This window comes from Schistocerca gregaria, chromosome 10 (assembly GCF_023897955.1).
Source record: "Schistocerca gregaria isolate iqSchGreg1 chromosome 10, iqSchGreg1.2, whole genome shotgun sequence".
Taxonomy (NCBI): domain Eukaryota; kingdom Metazoa; phylum Arthropoda; class Insecta; order Orthoptera; family Acrididae; genus Schistocerca; species Schistocerca gregaria.
In genome coordinates this window covers 150,525,615-150,548,810 of record NC_064929.1, presented here as the reverse complement: position 1 = coordinate 150,548,810, position 23,196 = coordinate 150,525,615, and the positions used below count along the sequence as shown (strand labels likewise).

Genomic DNA, 23,196 nt, shown 5'->3' with positions numbered 1-23,196 from the left:
TTAGGATATAAATTTTCATGGCATTTTGATTCTGTTGTGTATGGACTTTTGAAGACAAACAGGGTAAAAGACAATACCAAATTATTTTATTTGTCCTACAGAATAACATTAAATATTTGTAAAAATAAGTCAAACCTCTCAAACAACAGAAAGAAAACCAAATACATTTCAAAGGAGAAAAGAGACCTCATGAATCTGGAGGTGAAGAACAGCACAATATGATTGAAGTATTACGCACTGTTCCATCAGTCCAACTGTTTTGCAGGTTTTAGTTCCCCATTTCCACTGACTGTCTCAGTATTTCAATCTGTGAACCACTATCAACACCCAGTGCAGCATCTCCCTAGATACAAAAAAGCACAGTTTTTCCTGCATGAGCAAGTTCATTAAATATAAATTCCCTTACACAGCACTAATAATGTAAAGGACAGGAAAGCAGCTATTTTATTAGATAGTTAGTAATTATTCTACAGATTGTGATTACAATATCTTGCTGTATTGTGGAATGAGTAAGTTTTACTGTTAAAGTACACTTTAACAGTGGAAAATATGGCAACATATTGACCATTTACATAATTATCTTGTGCTCTTCTCTTCATACAGTGACTTACTATATTTGAGTATATTCTACCCTAGCCCTTATCTGTCAGTGATGTCAAGATTTGCTGCGAGTGACAAATCGTTCAGGAGAATCACTGTTGTAGGTAATGAACACGGGAGCTTATGAGCTTGTGTTCAATTGAGATACTTGTACCAGGCTGTCTAGCAGCAGAGAATTATTATATTCTTACTGTTGTCGCCAATGTCGTTGTTCCTTATTAGATTCTTTACATGACAGGGTAGATGGTCAAAGATTTTCATGGGGAAATATCTCACTCCTGCCTGGGCCACACTAAAGCCGTCGGAACACGGACCGTGCTGTCGAACATTAACGTTGAGCGTGTCAAGTTCAACGTGCTGCTGAACGCTCAGGAACGTTGCGACTTGTGCATATGGTACATGGGCCCCAACGTGGTATACGCGATCGAAACGCACTCCAGTGGCAGTTGAAGGATGTTTCTAGTTCGCAAATCGCACTGTTTACTCAACAGGCGCACGTAAAATTCCAACGTTAGCTCTATTGAAACGCACATTTCCTCCATCGTCCACGAAAAGGAAAGTACCATGTCCATTCAATAAGGACACACGCTTATAAAAGTTCCATTACAAACAGTGCTGTAAAAATTTGGAATACTTCTCCGCATAAGATAAACAAATCCCACATTTTAGTAAAACCCCAAGGTCAGTCTTACTTGATCACTGTTCCTACCCAGTAGAAGAATCTGTGCAACATGTGAATTATGAAGCATAAAAGAAAAAGGAGCCAAATATCTTTATACAAGTAGCGCAAGCTGTCCTGTAAATTAAGCCAATCGAACAAAGTCACCCCTCAAAAAAGGTGAATTATATTTACATAACATAAAATATTATAGCATATACTTATATTAAACTAATAATAAAGTATCAGAACCTAATAAAAACGTGAATGTTAGGGAAAAAAATTTGGTACTGTTTGGACGCGAACCACCGCACCAATGACGAATTCATCAGTGGACGGTGACGCTACTCATTACACTAATTCAACAACACGGACTTGGTTTTTAGTCATTATGTTAACCTTGCTAAAAACTTAATCATAGATAATTATGTTATTAATTGAAATTTAATTGTAACAAATTGTACCTAGAACAATGCGTTTTGGGTGGACCTTCAGTGTGTTGCTGCCTTCAAATAGCCTACTCTCATAATATGCAAGTTACAATAATTCTTTTGCCACGAATATGATGTTTCTCATTATTTTATTGCAACGAATTACACGGTTAACAACAGGTTTTCCAATTCGCTGGTGCTCAGAAACGTGCTCATAAACGGCATATATACATATAGGCTTGAAATGAATGCCAATATGGCGCCTCACAACTCTGTACTGAAGGGAGGCGGCGTGCGTGTGACGTAGGTGGCGTTGTGCCATCTCATTGGTCAACACTCAGATGCATGCTCAGATATAGCTCTGCACGTTTGGAAAGATTCCCGAAGTCCACACTTGACGTCAGAAACTCGGCATGCTCAACGTTCGGATGCATGGTCCGTGTGCCGATGGCTTAAGGCTGAGTGAAGAAGATTAGAGATTAGTGTACTACTGATGGAGTCGTTACATAAAAAGCGCAAACTCAGACTGGGGCTTGAATCTGGCCATGTCTTTTAAAAAGGAACCTTCCTGGCATTTACCTAGATCTGGATACCTGGATAGCTGTCCTAACCATTGTGTCACTTGCACGGTCTAGTATTGAGCAAACACCACAGCACCAGTCTGTAGACATATACAGTGATGGGAAGGATTGTCCGAAGAGCACCAATATTGTGCTATCAGCAGGAATAGTTGTTTACACGTATTATAAAGTGTGTCTATAGATAGCTTGTAAACTGAACCATTTCTAAAACAGTGCAATTGATTTTACCACTCAGTTGATGTGTATCGAAGTGGAGTTTAAGAAGATGGACTCCCCATCTAATCAGTGTTAACAGGCAGAAAAACATAGTTTTAGTGTGCATGGGACACACAATGGAGTATAGTCAAATTAAGTCAGGTTTATCTGATGGAATTGCATTAGGCAAACACACTAAACACTGTAGATGAGTTCAGTTGTCATTGGTTTCTCCATCTTAAGTTTACTGCAATTAATTGGAAATGTTTACCAGACAGGTTTCACTTTTATTTACAAAGCATCTTCTGGGGTAATTGGTGTTTCTGCCTCTTGTTCATATTCTGTAAACCACTGCATTTTCCTTCTTTGTTAGTGGAGATTGAAGTTGGAGGAGGGAGGGGAAAAAAAAAAAAAAGGTTTGGTTAGGTTTGCCAGGATTGTTGTCTTCTATGCTGGCTTTCAAACAAATTGTCTGTAAGTGATGCAATTAAGAGCTAGGGATTATCTTTGGCCAGAAAACGCCCAGTATTGTATTTGATTTTTGTGTTATTGTAATTGAGGTAGTTCTCATATCGCTGTACAGGGACACTACAGAATTCTGGTGTGTTATTCCTGGGCCCATCACAAATAAAATCTCTCTTACACATCTGCAAAGTAGATTATCAAAATTTTAAGGAAAAGAAGTTTGAATGTGAATAAATTATAGGATAAAAACTACTGAAGTTATCTGGGATATTAATTAGTTCGTTAAAAGTAGGTTTTGTAAGCCTACATTTCTTTGTCAGTTGGCTGAGTCTTTAAAAATATAGTATCTTATAATTTTAACAACATAGCACACTTACCAAGGCAACATCTCTCAAACTATGGCTTCTCTTCAGTTTGGATGTACCCATATGGGAGCCAGCAGGGGCAATGTTCAGTATCTGTCTGATTTGTCTCAATTTCTCGTCCTTGACTTCTAAATGTCTCTGAAAGAGTAACATATATAGTATGTAATGTGTCAGAGATACAGTAATTATTTCTTAAGTAACAAGGAGATAAAACTGTGTGACTGTCTTTCTCAAATCACATCATCTGCAGGTAGTGCTCTCACCAGCTTAGCTATCTGGCCACTACTCGTGAACCACCCACACAGCTTAGTCAGAGCACCACTGAGAAAAGGCATCTGCTAGGAAAATTAAAAGCTGTGCGTACTCTACTGCAAGGTGAAATATTCTTTCCAGAATGAAGTAGTTATTTTTTAAAACAATAAGAACGTAATATAAATCGTATGCAAACTTTTGCTTAGTTAGGTGAAGACAAAAGCTGACACACACACACACACACACACACACACACACACGTGTTTGTGCCCACACCCACTCACATGATAGTTATGCATAGCCATAGGTAGTCGTAGTCGTAGTCGTCGCCGTCCGCTTTCTCCTCCTGCTCCTCCCCCACCTTCTTGGTTTTCCCATTTAACTATGGGGACTGCATTAGTAATACAGGTTTTGGCCATGTTAGTGACAGTTGGTGGCTGGATGATTTTCCTGGCACCACCACTCTCCCCAGGACAGAATCTGTGCACCTCATCTGCCTGCATCATGTCCAAATGCGAGAAAATTTTCCAAATGTTTGCACAACGTGTATCCATGGCAGGATATGACTACCAGTCCAATGTTCATGTAGTCAGGTGTGGGGAAACTGCCTAAAACACATATTTGGGCTGGCCAGGTCACTGGCCCTCATCGTTAATTTGAGAGATGATTTGATATTGGGCAGGCTCACCTCTCACAATCCTAGAAGGGCTACATTAACGCACTGTGTTGTCTAGGTTTGTCGCGGCATAGGTAGCGTGAGACACTGGGAAGCACTAGTCAGTATCCATAGTGCCATAAACAGGCCTCTGCAGGAAATTCTTGAGTTTGCACCACAAATAGTTTTTATTACATGCACCTGGACTCAGAAATTTTAGATTAGCATGAAGAATTACCCCAAAAAATAGTCCTTACATCATTATGGAATGACTGTCAGGAAAGTATGCTAGCTTTATTTTTTGTATCACCTGTATCTGTCAACATTCACATTGCAAATAGAGATTTGTTTAGGCACTTTAGCAGTTCTATGGTAAGCTCCTCCCAGTTTCATTATCAGTCTGTGATCACAAGAATTTAACACTGTCAACTACTTCTATCTGCTTGTGATTGTATTTTACGAATGTACTAGCAGATATTTTACGAATGTACTAGCAGGAAATGTCTTAAAAGTTCTGAATTCATATAGTGTGCTTTTCAAAGTTTAGTGACAAAGAATTGATGAGGAACAATTTATTAATGTTCAAAAGAATTTCATTAACTGATTTGCTAAGAGTATATTTTATTCACTATTACTGCGGTGTGCTTGTCACCTCCAAACAAAACAAACTTGACAACTAGTAATGATACTGGAAGGTCTTTATTATACACAAAAAATAAGAGCCCTGAGATAGAAACTTGTGGGGAAATTGCATGTAATTAGCTGCCCATCGGATGATGCACTTCTCTTTCTTGTTGACATTCTTTGTTTCCTGTCAGAGATATAGGATTTGAACCATTTTGCATTATTTTCTGGTATACCATAATAGTCTAAATTATTTAAAAGGATATTGTGGTTTATACAACCAAATGCTTTTGATAGGTCACAAAATGTAGCAACAGCCTGTAATTTATTGTATAATGAATTACATACATTCTCACTATATGTGAGGACAGTCTTGTCAATATCGGTATCCTTTTGGTTTTAATATCAGGTTGTTCAGCCGTTTCTGTAGGCACAATGTAGTGTCACTGTTGTTATACATTCACACCACTTGCTGGCTTATTTAAGCTTTATGATGCCGTTGCTCTCTATCTGTCGAGTTCTGATGCTGACAGCTGATACATTTGACTCAATACTTAGTACAAAGACTTTCCTTTTTGGTATGTCTTCTCCTCGAGCATCCTTCGCAATAGTTTTAATAGAATTTACTCTAAGTGACTTTCATCATTTATGATTGCATTTATGGGTTTATCATTTTACTTGGCAGATTTTCTGTGCCTGAAATGCATTAGTAAAAGAGAACTTTTGAACAGAAAGTGACCTGTTATTCTAGTAACTTATTCAACAATGGAATAAGTTTCCCCAAGTTTTCCACATGATTGCAGTTCTCCTGAATGACTGTGTCACACCGTTAGTTAACCCTCTGCTAAATACTTAAGCGTGAACTGCGGACTAACTATGGACATCTCGATGTAGAAAACACAAAGGTGGCTACTCTGGAAATAGCAACTGCACTTCTCAGACTACACACAAGGCCAACTCCCCATTGCACCCTCCTCAGATTTAGTAGTAAGAGAGTAAGAGCACTCAGTGGACAGCCTGTCAAAAACAGAACATAGATCATGCATGAAAAATGGAAGGTGGTGTACTGAACTGGGGGGAAAAAAAGGCAAAATAGTAACAATCAATGGTCCAAGGACAAGAAATGCAATATATGGCAGGGTCAATGAGCAATGGTGTTGCAGTAAGGTGTTGGACGGCTCAGTGGGTGAGCCATGTTCAAATCTCCATTGTGTGTGTTCTTATGAATATGAATGTGAATGTGATTGGGATCACTCCAACAAAAAGGATAAAACATAATAGTTTGTCACATAAGCAAAAGTCTCACAATTACACAGTTTCTTTGTGCTCTGTCAAAAGATATGTTTTTAATGTTTTTGAAGATGTGTTCCATTTTGGAAGCTTTGACTGGTGTAATTCTTATGTTGTAACATAGTTCACACCGTTTTATTTGGTGTCTTCATTTCTGTGAGATGTCTATGTAATATCTCGCCTGCTCTCATTATTCATCACATTTACTTGCAACAGTAACATATTCTTACCACATGATTCGTATTCTGTAACCAGTATATAGTATGACAAATGCCAAGCTTAAAAAAAAGAGAACAAACATTTCAATGACCATAATGTTGTGAAAATAAATAAATGGCCCGAGGGAGTTTTGAACATGGGTCATCTGGTTTATAATCCAACACTGTAGCCACTCAACCCTGACACCACTGTGGTTGCATATTTCTCAATATTGCACTTGTTAAGCTTGAATCATTTCTGCATGTTCTGCAAATGTCTAGTCAACCACTTTGCTCCCACACTCACAGGTACATGAATGAGACTCGAACATGTCGGAGAGGTAGTACAGATGTCAAATGACACCAGCTGATCTGACTTAACCACTCCCCACTGTGACTGCCCTGTTGCATACCTACCCAGCAAATGTGTTCAAACGGCTGTAGCACAGAAACAGTACATTTCCAGGCATAAGTTTCTATTCAAAATGTTACAATATTATGAGAAGGAAAGTTCCTATTCACCATATAGCAGAGATGCTGAGTTGCAGATAGGTATAACAAAAATATTTTCACACTTAAAGCTTTTAGCCAATGGTCTTTGTCAAACACACAAACACACATTGTGTACTCACTCCCTCTACAACTCCTAGAAGTTTGTAACTGGGATTTCCAAACACCCTGTATAATTATGACTGCAATGTCTAGAACCTTCCAGATCAGCAGCAAAATGACACCAATGCGGCAAAGCAGTTCACGCAGCCTCTGCGCTATTGAGTTACATCTGGAGGTGAGAGGGGATGGTGCCAGGTCTGAAACTGTTGCTTCCAACTACCAATAAGCTCCAAAGATCCACCTTATTTTTTTTAGTTAAAAAAAGAAAAAAGTAGCCCCTGAAAATTAGAAAATTACTAATTGTTGGTGAGTGGAAAATGTTTCTATTGATTTAAACCACTTGCTAGCAGCTTAGAGGGTAGCATACGTCTTTATTCTGATTTGGATCTCCTCCGCAGCATTTTTTTTTAACTTCCATATCTATTAACAAATGGAATCACACTTTTTAAACAAAAATAAATATTTTTATGTAAATTCCCTGTCATTTAACACTAAAGCATTTCACATGTTTGAATGACATTTTAATTAATTTTCATTAGAGCAGTAACTAAAAATAATAATTTTTACTAAACAATTTGCTGTAATATTTATTAATTAATATTTCCACGTCTTAATAAATTAGAAATTTAAATAGAAGTAACAAGAAAATGTTGCTACTATAGAGATCTGAAGGAGCAATTTTACAATCTCAAAATTTTACACTGTGCATTCAGCTACCATTTGCACTCTAAATCCTCTAATCATCAAAGGCAACTTTTTTCCATTTGCTAAAATGGTGTCACACTACTTTAGGTAATTGACATCCATTCACCGAGTTTTAAATCTTATGACCTTGTCAGTCATCATCTGATGCTGTTGTCCTTTCAAATTGTATTTTTCATCAGTTCTCTAAGCAATGTCCAGTTATGGCCTACTTCCAAGATCCCCTTGTCTTCTGCGGTGCGTATGTGCCTAGTACAATTCTGAGCAACAGTCCACATCATTGACCCCACACAAATGCTGCCGCGTTTGCGAGGGACGCCGTGCACACTGTGCACTTTAAGGCCCGTGTCATTTTTACCTGGTGTCATGTGTCTTGGATCTTTGAAGTGGGCCAGAATGCTGATCTCAACCCGAGCCTATGATCCTATTTAGGTGTTTTTCACTTCACAGTACAGAAGGAATGCTGCCAGCTTGATCTCTTCCACCCATTGATGAAACACCCCTCCTCAAAAAGTAGCCACTTTCTGTTGGCATTAGACACAAATGCTCTGAAGACAGATAAGACTAGCTTCTTCATTTTAAATCACTCAACTGCAATCACGTAACTGAGCTAGGATGCTCTATTAAAACATGAAACGGATCTTCTATTACAGTTTATGAGATAACTGTACATCCGAAAACTGGAAACTTATCTGTCTTGAAATTTAATGGACTATAATTTTAAATTGTTGGATTGTGTGACATTTAACAAATTGTGCATACTGAGTCTTGTAAGGCTGATAATGGTCTCAGGTATGTTTAGGTCATAGGAGATGCTGAAAAACCTGAACTATCACACAAAATCCTACTGATAAAACTTTTAGAATTTTAGAGGAATCTACATCTCCCTACAATTCATACTCATCAGGACTGCAAATACAAGATTAGACTAATTACACATTTAAGGACTCACTCTTCCTGCACACCACATGTAAGTGGAATGGAATAAAAAGAAGTCATAATAAGTAGTACAGGGATGCACCCTCTACTATACACATCACCAATTTTTGCAAAGAAAGAAAGAGAGAGAGAGAGAGAGATTAATAACACCCTCCATGGAACAAAATATTATGTACATTATTTAACTACAGCTTCTTACTATTTTTCAATACAGTCACTATTTAGATTTAAGTGCTTGTCATAGCTTTTCACTAATTTACTTCTTCATAAAATTCTGCCACCTTGCACGGAGAACTGGTGAGCCCAATCTTTTACAGCATTTCGTAGTTCGTCATCTTCATCTAAGTGCTGCAATTCAAGACACTACTTCATGTAAGCGGAGAGATGAAAATCAAATGGTGCCAAGTCTTGGTAGTAAGGGGTATAATAAAAAACATCCTGTTTGAATTGCTTCACAATCACTCAAGTTTTTCAGGCACTGTGAGGGCGAGTGTTGTCGAGCAAAAATACATCCCCAGATGTCAGCATATTGTAACATTTGTTTTGAGTGGATGACGTATGTTTCTTCAGAGTTTCACAGAGCAGACATCTGAAGTGATTCATTTCACAATCCATAAACTCAACCAGAAAAATTCCCTCAGCATCTCCAAAAACTGCATCCATAACCATCCTTGATGACAATGTTTGGTGGCCTTTCGTTGGCTTGCATGGAGAACTGTGCCGAAAGAAATCTTACTGCCGCTCGCACTTTGCATTTTGCATGATTTTTTTACTACAGCATTCATGTTCTGAGGTTATAGTAAGACAATGTACAGAAGAACAAGGTTCATACTTTCACAGCTGGACGCTTACTGAATCAGGGAACATGCAAATGTGGCAATGGGGCTGCTCTGCACAAAAACATTAGTGCCACACTAAAACAGCAGACTTTCTCAACTGCCCTAGTATTTATGTATGCTGCAAAGAGGACAAGGTTTGCATTTAGTGAAGTGCAAGTTAACAATCATGATTGCATACACTATGCCACACTGCTTCAAATTCAGAATGCCTATCAGATTTTGATGGACATGAAACTCTTACAACCTACAGATAAAATGCAAACAACTAATCAAGAAAAAGTTATTTTGTTCTATAATGTTTCATAGTTTAGAGCACTTTTCTCTGTATCTCATTTTTTTCTGAGCTCAGATAAGAAGAATGGTGCACTAAAATGGTGAGGTTTCCTAAATGTTTTACTGTCACTGTCTCTTACACTTTCGAGTTCAACTGACCAGTGACAACACTGCTTATTTTAGTTAATTTCACTGTTAAATGCAGGAACTGTTAAGAATGAAATATGAAACACTATGTTTCATTGGACAACAGGAAAATGCTCATTTGTTACCTTGAGTTCTGACTGTATTTTCAACTGCTTTTGCATTTTCTGTGCTATTTCTTCAGTTTCAGAAACAAGCAGGCTGCTGTATCTCTGTTTGATCAAATTTTTCTCCAGCTCGAGTTTCTTGAGGGCAAGGTTCTTCTCATGCAGCTAAAACACAAAATGCTACAATTCACTCACAATCCACTTAATCCACTATGTTATTCAGAATTTTAGAGGCAGAGAAATGCAAACCAGATACGTAAAAGATGAAATCCTAGTAAATATCTAGGACAGACCAGAGTGAGTGTCAGAAACAAAATGGACTAAAAGTACAGAGATGAATACTGCTACTTGCCCCTGAACACACATCTAGTGCAAAACAATTATCCATTTTTTAGTATAGAAGAATTAACATGAACACACACACACACACACACACACACACACACACACACACAAAATCAAATTTTTCCACGATTTAAAAATACACTGTTTCCTTGGCGAAAATATATGGAAAACTGGGTGAAAGTCCTTTTTCTCTGCATTAAGTGACAATATACTTTCCCTTAAAGCTACAAAGCTTCTCAATACTTTGAATGGTAAAGCTTTTATACATTGGTGTAGAGCTTCCTGGCACTTTGGCACATTAAACACAGCAAAAAGCAATGCATTTTGGAAACATCTTTGCTGTGCAGTAACATGTGCACTTCATACTTTTGTACTGCAAAAATTAGAATAAGTAATCAACCAAATACAGCACAGTGCCTTCCAAAGTAATTAAATCAAGATTGCACTGCAAGATGTGCTTTTGACAGCAAATCATAGCTCACATTATTTGATCTTGCCAGCCAATGACAGCAGATATTCATGTCATGTAGTCAGACAATAGCAACCTCACTGTTAAGTATTGCCCGCACCCAAACAGAAAAAGTTGTTGGTTTCTCTGGATTTCGATTAATATACATACAGTATAACTATAAGAAAAGCTTTCACATATAATTCTTTTTGGTTTGGATGAGAGGGTCACACACTCCATGATTTAAGAAACTGATCACACATTCTCACATGTAATTTGTATTTGTACTTTTATTTTATTCATCTCATACCATATATATTACAGATCATCTGATTTTATTGTGCAGGAGACACACCAGTTTTGGCTTGTGATATACATAGTGACACAACCTAATTAATTTTGTGTAAAAGGAAATTTACTTTGAAAGTAATGCATCTTATATCACCACTCAATATTCTCCCTTGACCCGTTAGTATACAGTTGTGATGTCACACTTATCGTAAATAATTTGTTGTTACAAAACATTGCACAAGTCTTCGTCCTAAAGCCTTTGACACATTTTGCTGTCAGCAGACGCTTGTGTATGCACTGCATTTTGTTGATGTAAATGGCACATTTTCTTGGCAACTATAGTGTTAGTTTGGTGTTCTTCTCTCATTATGTTTTATCGTTGCAGTATTATTCTGTACCAGTGGGCTGAAGTAAAATTCCTTGTTCAAATATCAGCTCTTTGTAGTCAAAATTACAAAAATTTAACTGAAAACTAAAACAATGAAAAATTCCTAGGATTCTAAAAATCTGGATGAAAAACTTCCTGCATTTTTCCTGTCTGTCCTGGAGCATACACACCTCAAGGAAGCTGAAGTAATAGAGAGTATATCTGAACTGTTGTGTTACTGTTGCCTTTGAAGGTGCTTATGAAGTGTTTCTGTTGTGTTTGTGTAAGAATCTCACAGACTGCAACAGATACTCTTAAAGAATCTTTTGTTTGCAGAATGAGAACTTCCATCTAACACCAATCTGCTAAATATCATAGTTTTCCATTCGCATTACAGTGTCCGTCAATGCAGCATAATTTTTTTGAGAATGTAGGTTTAAAAGCTTTACCTTTCGTCCCAGTATGTGTAACACAAGTTCTTTCTCATCCACATCCTTTTGGAAAGCTCTGATGTGAGACTTCAAGAGTGAAAGTTTTGGTTCCAGTGAGTTCACCTGAAACATTTAATATGTAATGATGTTTTAAAATTTATAAATTAGATTGCAATGAAGCTTCCTTGCTTTTGTTGCAATCTACAGCTTTATGACAGCAAAAATAATCAATTACTGATAATACAATGTAAATGGACACACACACACACACACACACACACACAAGGATTTAACTTCTACAAGCTTTTGGAGCCAGTGGCTCGTTCTCCTGGTATAAGAGTTGAAGGGGAAGGAAAAGAGGTGAAGGAAAAGGACTGGAGAGGCTTAGGGAAAGGGGTACAGTTCAGAAAAGTCACCCAGAACTGTAAGTCGGGGAAGACTGACCGATCGAGATGACAAAAAAGACCCTTATCAGATGAGTCTCCCCTGATATGGGGTTCTGGATGGCTTTTCTAAACTGTACCCCTTTCCCTAAGCCTCTCCAGTCCTTTTCCTTCACCCCTCTTCCCTCCCCTTCAACTCTTCTGCCAGAATAAGGAGCCAATGGCTCTGAAGGTTTGTAGCAGAAAGCTTGTAGAAAATGTGTGTGTGTGTGTGTGTGTGTGTGTGTGTGTGTGTGTGTGTGTGTGTGTGTGTGTGTGTGTTATTCCCCTGCCACCACTTGGAGAGTAGATTTTTTTATTTATCCATCCAGATTATAGTCTACAGCTTTATTTATATATACAGAGTGGAGAAAAAGTGTGTCATGAAATTTTAACCCTGGATAGCTCATGCCAGTAGCAACCAAAATTACTAAATTATTTATTTACACATCAAGTTCTGTATCACCAAATTGAGGAGCAAATCTCCAAGGTCAGGGAATGTGTCAGCACATGAAATTACAACTTGAAAGTAATAACAGCTAAAAATAAAATGTTTATGAAGTCGAATCAAGTGAAGCCATTAAATGCAATCAACAATACAACAAGAATCAGCTCAATTTTTCAAGGAACTCTTTGATAGATTAGGAGTGACCCATGAGGAAACTCTTTAGTTTCGATTTGAAAGCATGTGGATTACTGCTAAGATCTTTTAATTCTGGTGGTAGCTTACTGAAAGTGGATGCAGCAGTATACTGCACAACTTTCTGCAGAAGAGTTAAGGGAATCCGATCCAAATGCAGGTTTGATTTCTGCCGAGTATTAACGAGTGAAAGGTGCTTATTCTTGGGAACAAGATAATATTGTTAACACGAAATGACAGTAAGGAACATATGTATTGAGAGGTCAATGTCAAAATACCCAGACTCGTGAGCAGGGGTCGACAAGAGATCGTGAACTTGCAACACTTATCACCTGAACCGCCCATTTCTGAGCCAAAAATATCCATTCAGAATGGGAAAAGTTACCCCAAAATATAATACCACACAACATAAGCAAATGAAAATAAGCAAAGTAGACTAATTTTTGTGTTGAACGATCACTCACTTCAGATACCGTTCAAATAGTAAAAATGGCAGCATTAAGTCTTTGAACAAGACCCTGAATGTGGGCTTTCCACGACAGTTTTCTATCTATATGAACACCAAAAGATTTGAACTGTTCAGTTTCACTAATCTTATGTCCATTCTATGAAATTAAAACATCAGGTTTTGTTGAACTGTGTGTTAGAAACCGTAAAAACGGAGTCTTACTGTGATTTAGCGTTAGTTTATTTTCTACGAGCCACGAACTTAGGTCATGAACTGCACTATTTGAAACCGAGCCATTGTTGCACAGAACATCCTTTACTACCAAGCTAGTGTCATCATCAAACAGAAATATTTTAATGTTACTAGAGGGCAGATCATTTGTATAAATAATAATGTTGTGCAAGTTGCTTGAGGGCACATCATTTATATAAGTAATAATAATATAAATAATAATAATAAGTTGACAAAACACCATTTTTAAGCTATGTAAACTTGGTGCACTCCAATTGGCTGTGGCATTGCCCCATTGCCGTTTGTCACTTGACCGGCACTGCCATGGTTGTCGGTTCACACATACAAACATCCCTCATCCCATCACTGCCCCAACGTGATATGCAAAGAATTCACGGTCATGCGTTGTCCAGAGCATCTGGCAACAGAACAATCAGGGTGCATGGTGCCAAGTTTCCATAGTTTAAAAAATTGTGCGTAGTCAACCTACACAGCATCAGCAAATTTGGTTCCTACTGGCATCAGCTATCTAGGGTTAAATTTTTATGACAATTTTTCTTGACCCTGTATATGGATGTTACTGCTAAGAGTCATCAGGCACATTTTCTCTTATATTTTGGGAGGCATCTACAATTTCATTTTTGCAGTGAGTAGCTGACAACCAAAATTATTTTTAAAGCAGAGTTTTTTGTGCCCATTCAATAGAGGGGTCCGAAATTAGTGCAGTGTGATTAGTTTTATCTACAAGTATTAACAGGAATATTAAAACATTAAGAAGAATCTGTATTCCAGCAGAAACTGAGCAGCATTTCCGCAAGGGAGTAGCTGGCACTGCAGGCCGGGGCAATGCTGTCGCTGAAGGTTGTACTGATTATTCTTTCTATTTTACTGTCCCTATTAACACATATCAATAAAATTAATATCACACTAGACTAATTCAGGCATGTAAAACTCCTGTTTCAAAAAAATCTTTGTAATAGGAAGGAAACCATTGCTTTTTGTCAACAATGGGTGTCACATGAAAGATGTGATGAGCGTATTTTTTGGGGTTTATTCTGGCTACAAATTGCAAAAACAAAACTGCAAAATGTACCTAAATGTCATAGAACATGCACTTGATGACTCTTATGGTAAAAAATATGAATGCCCAGGGATTTAAGACCTCTTTTGGTATACTGTTCCCGTCCAATTCCCTCTACCTATGAAAGAAAATGTGGGCATAGACTTGGTACAAAGTAGCACATCCATTTCATGGAAATGATCTAACCTTAACCTCCATTCCCCCACATTCAACTCATTTTTAATACCAGTGCATGCAATCCTACAGCCCTATACATGTTATCAAATTTGACTATTTTTCTCCAGGTTTCCTAGTTCCATTTCAGCTTCTTTAACATGACAGTGACACTACTGTACTGCTCAAAATTTTCCTGGATAAATCTTGCTCAAAATTTTCCTGGATAAATCTTGCTGCCCCTCTTTATATGCCTTCAAGGTTTGAAATCAGGTGTGGTTGGTATGGGTCCCATACGAAACTGCAGTCTCCAGATGAGGTTTCATCAATGAATAGGATGCCTCTCGTTTCACATTCCTTGAATGGCATTATTACTTGGAAGAGGACACTGCTTGCCAAGCACACTAAAGAAAAACCCACACAAAGAGATACCGAGGCAGACTAAGTGAGGAGTCAGATGAGCAAGTTTCTACTATAGTTACTTACTGTGAATGGGATACTGATTTACCAGATGAGCCATAAAACGCACGTAGAAACTACTTTTAACACTCTCCTGTAATCAGTTGCAAGGTCAAAGTGTCAGTTTCCACAGATATTCAGATTCACATCTTTCCAATCATGCTGTAAATACTGACCATAAAACAAATTGTTTGTTGTAAAATACTCACTCTCTTTCTCTCTTCGTTCAGTTCTTCCTGGTAAGTGTGAAGTTGCTGACGGAATAAATCATTTTCCTTCTGAGTTTCTATTAATCTCATACGAAATTGATTTTCTGAAAATGATTAGATGCTGTCAGGAAGAGAAATTTCAGAGTTTAATTTGCAAAACATAAATAAAAAAAACTTTATTAGCTGATCCAGGTATCATATGAGGGAACTCCAAAATTAAGTTACACATTATTATGGAAAGCCAAATAACTTTTATTAAACGCTGCATCACACTTAAAATGACAGATACACTACTGGCCATTAAAACTGCTACACCATAAATATGACGTGCTACAGATGCGAAATTTAACCGACACAAAGAAGATGCTGTGATATGCAAATGATTAGCTTTTCAGAGCATTCACGCAAGTTTGGCACCGGTGGCGACACCTACAACGGGCTGACATGAGGAAATTTTCCAACTGTTTCCCATACACAAACAGCAGTTGACAGGCGTTGCCTGGTGAAACGTTGTTGTGATGCCTCGTGTAAGGAGGAGAAATGCATACCATCACATTTCCGACTTTGATAAAGGTCGGATTGTAGCCTATCGCGATTGCGGTTTATCGTATCGCGACATTGCTGCTCGCGTTGGTCGACATCCAATGACTGTTAGCAGAAAATGGAATCGGTGGGTACAGGAGGGTAATATGGAACGCCATGCTGGATCCCAATAGCCTCGTATCACTAGCAGTCGAGATGACAGGCATCTTATCCACATGGCTGTAACGGATCATGCAGCCACTTCTCGATCCCTGAGTCAACAGATGGAGACGTTTGCAAGACAACTACCATCTGCATAAACAGTTCAATGACGTTTGCAGCAGCACGGACTATCAGCTTGGAGACCGTGGCTGCGGTTACCCTTGACGCTACATCACAGACAGGAGCGCCTGCAATCGTGTACTCAATGACGAACCTGGGTGCACGAATGGCAAAACGTCATTTCTGCGGATGAATCCAGGTTCTGTTTATAGCATCATGATGGTCGCATCCGCGTTTGGTGACATCGCGGTGAACGCACATTGGAAGCGTGTATTCGTCATCGCCATACTGGCGTATCACCCGGCATGATGGTATGGGGTGCCATTGGTTTTTGATCAGCACCACCCTGTGCAGCATTTGTCAAACTGTTGGCATCATTTCATTGTAGCCAGACATGACACTGCATTAGGTCCATACACTGCCTAACTTTCATGGTGAATCTGTGTGCAATTTAGACGTATTGTTCACAAGAAGCAAACTGTCCTGCACACTTCAACTTTGCAGTATATTTCCAGTTTCTGCACCATTTCACTTTCACATTGTGATGCACCTGCTATCCTGGCAGGTTAACACTGTGAGGCAGACTGAGAACTGAACTCAGGACCTTTGCCTTTTGTGGACAAGTGCTCTACCGACTGAACTACCTGAGCACAACTCACCTCGTCTGCTACCTTGCCCACGAAAGGCAAAGGTCCCGAGTCCGAGACTCGGTCTGGCACACAGTTTTAATCCTTCGGGAAGTTTCGTATCAGTCCACACTCCACAACAGAGTGAAAATTTCATTTTGGAAACACCTGCTATTCGATGTGCAGGAGAACTGTGTCTGAAAGAAACCCAGAACACGTACTCTCCGTAACAATGTGCCACGCTCGTTGCGCAGTAGTCTTAGCATAAGGCAATGTGTACCTATGTACATAAAATGTAAAAGACAATGATTTATACACATGTAACACTTAAACAAGGACAATCATTCTTTGAATAAAGCTGCTATTCAAGCTGCCCTCACAGCACAGGATATGACATCTTAAACATGCAATGTTGGCACAAATCTCCACACACAGCACGTGTCTCCTAAGCTGCTGAAGTATGAATGCTTCCAGATAGCTGTCACTAAGGTAACATCAAACACATGGCTGGCCACGATGTGCCAAACTTCTTGTTCACAGGCTGCATGTGGGCTTTGCTCAGTCCTTCTCAGAACAACACGGAATATTTGCTCATGGTGTGAAAGTCATTCAGAGGTCCAATGTCTGTCTGCACAAAAAGATACAGTCTAGAGATCTATCATCACAAGCCTATCACAATGAATGGGAATGACAGAAAACAGAGATGAGAGTTCACAGGATATATTATGTAGTTGCATAAGTGACAGGTATGACATATTTGTTATGAAACACCACCACAATACCACGGAGAAAGAATCTAGAGATTTAGTTGACAGTTAAAGACCAAAAATTACAGCAATCAACAGATGCAATTCATTGTTCTGCACCTCAAGAAGCACTTTGTACTAAAGTTGCAGGTATGGAGCATATGGAGAAATTGGTGGTACGAACAGCAACATTCCTGAAGTCACAAGCATTACTCCACTATCAGTTTCAACAGTTTTTGATGGAACTGAACAAAGAGTATGGGGACTTTACTCGTAAATATTACTGCAAAGTCAAGGGGCATGCCTGGAATGATTTTTCAATTTAAAACTCACTATTGTTTATTTCATGAAGAAAAACGGGCAAGCAACAAAAATTAGAACATCCAGAATGAATTCCTGGCATTGATTTTAAGTGGACTTGACTGCATACTGCCCACAGTAAGACATTACAAGGTGAGGAACAACTTCTTTTTGATTTAATGGACTAAAAAAGAAAACCATGTTGTAGAAGGAACACATCTTGAGAAACACTGTCTAGTTGCCTAAGCTCTTTTGTATTAAAGAAATCCCACGCTTTGAAGAATTCATTGTAGCTTTGCAAAATTACAATGATAGTTTCCTAAACATTTTGAGGACATTGACAATCAAACACCTGTTTATGAGCAGTTCTCAAGACCATTTGTTGTTTCAGTTGCAAGAGCTAGCAATACCCTTTAACATTATAACTGTCCAGACGCACGAAATTTGGCATGTACTTCGATGCGAGATGCCTTTAATAGGTTCCACAACGAAACATTGTCTCGAAATTTGGTAGAAAATCTGAAGAAATTCTGGTCGTATGTAAAGTACACAAGCGGCAAGACGCAGTCAATACCTTCGTTGCGCAGTGCCGATGGTACTGTTATCGACGACTGTGCCGCTAAAGCGGAGTTATTGAACGCAGTTTTCCGAAATTCCTTCACCAGGGAAGACGAATGGAATATTCCAGAATTTGAAACACGAACATCTGCTAGCATGAGTTTCTTAGAAGTAGATACCTTAGGGGTTGCGAAGCAACTCAAATCGCTTGATACGGGCAAGTCTTCAGGTCCAGATTGTATACCGATTAGGTTCCTTTCAGATTACGCTGATACTATAGCTCCCTACTTAGCACTCATATACAACCGCTCGCTCACCGATAGATCTGTACCTACAGATTGGAAAATTGCGCAGGTCGCACCAGTGTTCAAGAAGGGTAGTAGGAGTAATCCATTTAACTACAGACCTATATCATTGACGTCGGTTTGCAGTAGGGTTTTGGAGCATATACTGTATTCAAACATTATGAATCACCTCGAAGAGAACGATCTGTTGATACGTAATCAGCATGGCTTCAGAAAACATCGCTCTTGTGCAACGCAGCTAGCTCTTTATTCGCACGAAGTAATGGCCGCTATCGACAGGGGATCTCAAGTTGATTCCGTATTTCTAGATTTCCGGAAAGCTTTTGACACCGTTCCTCACAACCGACTTCTAATCAAGCTGCGGAGCTATGGGGTATCGTCTCAGTTGTGCGACTGGATTCGTGATTTCCTGTCAGGAAGGTCGCAGTTCGTAGTAATAGACGGCAAATCATCGAGTAAAACTGAAGTGATATCAGGTGTTCCCCAGGGATGCGTCCTGGGACCTCTACTGTTCCTGATCTATATAAATGACCTGGGTGACAATCTGAGCAGTTCTCTTAGGTTGTTTGCAGATGATGCTGTAATTTACCATCTAGTAAGGTCATCCGAAGACCAGTATCAGCTGCAAAGCGATTTAGAAAAGATTGCTGTATGGTGTGTCAGTTGACGCTAAATAACGAAAAGTGTGAGATGATCCACATGAGTTCCAAAAGAAATCCGTTGGAATTCGATTACTCGATAAATAGTACAATTCTCAAGGCTGTCAATTCAACTAAGTACCTGGGTGTTAAAATTACAAACAACTTCAGTTGGAAGGACCACATAGATAATATTGTCGGGAAGGCGAGCCAAAGGTTGCGTTTCATTGGCAGGACACTTAGAAGATGCAACAAGTCCACTAAAGAGACAGCTTACACTACACTCGTTCGTCCTCTGTTAGAATATTGCTGCGCGGTGTGGGATCCTTACCAGGTGGGATTGACGGAGGACATCGAGAGGGTGCAAAGAAGGGCAGCTCGTTTTGTATTATCGCGTTATAGAGGAGAGAGTGTGGCAGATATGATACACGAGTTGGGATGGAAGTCATTACAGCATAGACGTTTTTCGTCGCGGCGAGAGCTTTTTACGAAATTTCAGTCACCAACTTTCTCTTCCGAATGAGAAAATATTTTGTTGAGCCCAACCTACATAGGTAGGAATGATCATCAAAATAAAATAAGAGAAATCAGAGCTCGAACAGAAAGGTTTAGGTGTTCGTTTTTCCCGCTCGCTGTTCGGGAGTGGAATAGTAGAGAGATAGTATGATTGTGGTTCGATGAACCCTCTGCCAAGCACTTAAATGTGAATTGCAGAGTAGTCATGTAGATGTAGATGTAGAATGTCTACATTGCATTCCTCAGGCAGAGTTTCCAAGTACCCATAATGAGTTTGCAATGTGATTTGTGATCTATGTTGTTGAGAAATGTGAAATATAAAATCAAGTTGTATACAGTCTGACTGCATTTCCAGTTTAATGGGGCATGTTCACACTTTCCCTCCTTCCCCCACACAGGCAGCATGGCATGATAAGGAGAAATGTGCCAGCCAGGCTGAGCACTGAGACTGAGCTGAATTCTTGGGCAACCCTATGCAGCCAGTACTGTGTGCGTGCTACATTGGGTCTTCCCTATGAGCTTTTCATAACTCGATAGAGTTCAGGAAAGGATGACATATACGGTGTGTGGAAGGGCTGGGCTGTTAGTGGTCAGGAATGCCTGTATTCACTGAACTAGCTGTGGTTGCAGTGACGTTGTTGGAAATCCCATACATTATTGTGACAGGAGAAAACATGTACAATGTTCCCCAGGGCTCAATCTTAGGTCCAGTATTGTTCCTCACATATGTAAAGGATCTTCCGGCTAATATACAACAAACAGAATTAGATCTTTTGGCAGATGACACTACCATTGTTATCAATCCAAACATATACAAAGAAACGGGAGAAATCATAAACAATGTTCTTAGGAGTATCACAGACTGATTTTGTGTGAATGGTCCCTCTCTCAATTTGAAAAAGACACAACATATTAAGTTCTGCACACCTATGGGTACTATATAAATGGTAAATGTAATAAATGGTGAGGAAATAATAAATGGGACAAAAACCTCAAGTTTCTTAGACGTCCATATTCATGAGAATTTAAACGGGAAAAAGCACATTTTGGAACTCGTAAAACAACTTAGTTTGGCCACATTTGCACTTAAAATCATTGAAAATCTTGGGGAGAGACAAATCAGTAAGTTGACATATTTTGCATATTTTCATTCAGTAATGAGGAGTGGAATAGTGTTCTTGGGTAACTCGTCTCTAAGAAGAAAGTCTTCTTAGCTCAAAAATAAGCTGTAAGAATAACATGTAGTGCTCACCCATAACCGTCTGTTTAAGGACTTGGGTATTCTTCCACCTGTTACATAGTACATTTATTCCATCATAGAATTTGTTGTAAATAATCCACTGCAGTTTGAAAGGAACAATGTTGTACATAATTACCACACGAGAAGGAAAAATGACATTTGTTACTCAACATTGTCTTTAGCACAAAGAGGGATGAACAATGTTGCAACTAAAATTTTTGATTGTTTACCCAGAGATATAAAATGTTTGACAAACAGCAAAGTAAAATTTGAAAACAAACTGGAAAAGTTTCTCCTTGACAACACCTCCTATTCTGTAGAAGAATTTCTATTATTGTAACGAGTAAAAGATGATGGGTAAAAATTACTAACTAACATCTTTTTTTTAAAAAAAAAAAAAAAAGAAAAAGGGAAAAAAAAGCACTTATAAACATTCAGCACATAGCCATATTTGCAAATTAATTTGTAATATGAATCGTTTCACATCAATATGATTTATTGTGCACAATGATACACAGAACACGAAATAGATACATAGGTAAGAAAATTAGCCATTTCAGAAATGCTTGGCCCGGAAGCCAGTTATCATGCCCATTTGGACGTCTCTCGGACACACTATACAGGGTGTTACAAAAAGGTACAGTCAAACTTTCAGGGAACATTCTACACACATAAAGAAAGAAAATATGTTTTGTGCACATGGGTCCGGAAACGCTTACTTTCCATGTTAGAGCTCATTTTATTACTTCTCTTCAAATCACATTAATCATGGAATGGAAACACACAGCAACAGAACCTACCAGCGTGACTTCAAACACTTTGTTACAGGAAATGTCCAAAATGTCCTCCGTTAGCGAGGATACATGCATACACCCTCCGTCGCATGGAATCCCTGATGCGCTGATGCAGTCCTGGAGAATGGCGTATTGTATTACAGCCGTCCACAATACGAGCACGAAGAGTCTCTACATTTGGTACCGGGGTTGCGTAGACAAGAGCTTTCAAATGCCCCCATAAATGAGGTCAGGAGAGTGTGCTGGCCATGGAATTGGTCCGCCTCTACCAATCCATCGGTCCCTGAATCTGTTGTTGAGACTTGTACGAACACTTCAACTGAAATGTGCAGGAGCTCCATCGTGCATGAACTACATGTTGTATCGTACTTGTAAAGGCACATGTTCTAGCAGCACAGGTACAGTATTCCGTATGAAATCATGACAATGTGCTCCATTGAGCGTAGGTGGAAGAACATGGGGCCCAATCGAGACATCACCAACAATGCCTGCCCAAACGTTCACAGAAAATCTGCGTTGATGACGTGATTGCACAATTGCGTGCGGATTCTCGTCAGCCCACACACGTTGGAATGAAGCCTCATCCGTAAAGAGAACATTTGCACTGAAATGAGGATTGACACATTGTAGGATGAACTGTTCACAGAAGTGTACACGTGGAGGCCAATCAGCTGCTGATGGTGCCTGCACACGCTGTACATGCTACGGAAACAACTGGTTCTCCCGGAGCACTCTCCATACAGTGACGTGGTCAATGTTACCTCGTACAGCAGCAACTTCTCTGACACTGACATTAGGGTTATCGTCGACTGCACAAAGAATTGCCTCGCCCATCGCAGGTGTCCTCGTCGTTCTAGGTCTTCCCCAGTCGCGAGTCATAGGCTGGAAGGTTCCATGCTCCCTCAGACGCCGATCAATTGCTTCGAACGTCTTCCTGTCAGGACACCTCCGTTCTGGAAATCTGTCTCGATACAAACGTACCGCGCCACAGCTATTGCCCCATGCTACTCCACACATCAAATGGGCATCTGTCAACTCCGCATTTGTAAACATTGCGCTGACTGCAAAACCTACGTTCGTGATGAACACTAACCTGTTGATGCTACGTACTGATGTGCTTGAAGCTAGTACTGTAGAGCAATGAGTCGCATATCAACACAAGCACCGAAGTCAACATTACCTTCCTTCAATTGGGCCAACTGGCGGTGAATCGGG

The 23,196-nt window shown here is 39.2% G+C and overlaps 1 protein-coding gene across 6 annotated transcripts in view; it reads right to left on the bottom strand.

Annotated features, from left to right (window-relative positions):
* LOC126293602 (cytadherence high molecular weight protein 2-like) overlaps positions 1-23,196 on the bottom strand; it is an 85,187-nt gene continuing 61,991 nt past the window's right edge. For 5 of the 6 annotated variants that reach the window (XM_049986883.1, XM_049986881.1, XM_049986886.1 and 2 more), the window contains 5 exons: positions 15,455-15,558; positions 11,830-11,934; positions 9,951-10,094; positions 3,308-3,433; positions 103-343 (listed from right to left, as the gene is read on the bottom strand). In XM_049986883.1, coding sequence (XP_049842840.1) covers positions 269-343; positions 3,308-3,433; positions 9,951-10,094; positions 11,830-11,934; positions 15,455-15,558 — 554 coding nt within the window. In that variant the 3' untranslated portion in view covers positions 103-268. Of the gene's footprint in view, positions 344-3,307; positions 3,434-9,950; positions 10,095-11,829; positions 11,935-15,454; positions 15,559-23,196 lie in introns of all 6 variants that reach the window. The other variant, XM_049986882.1, reaches the window with a different exon arrangement.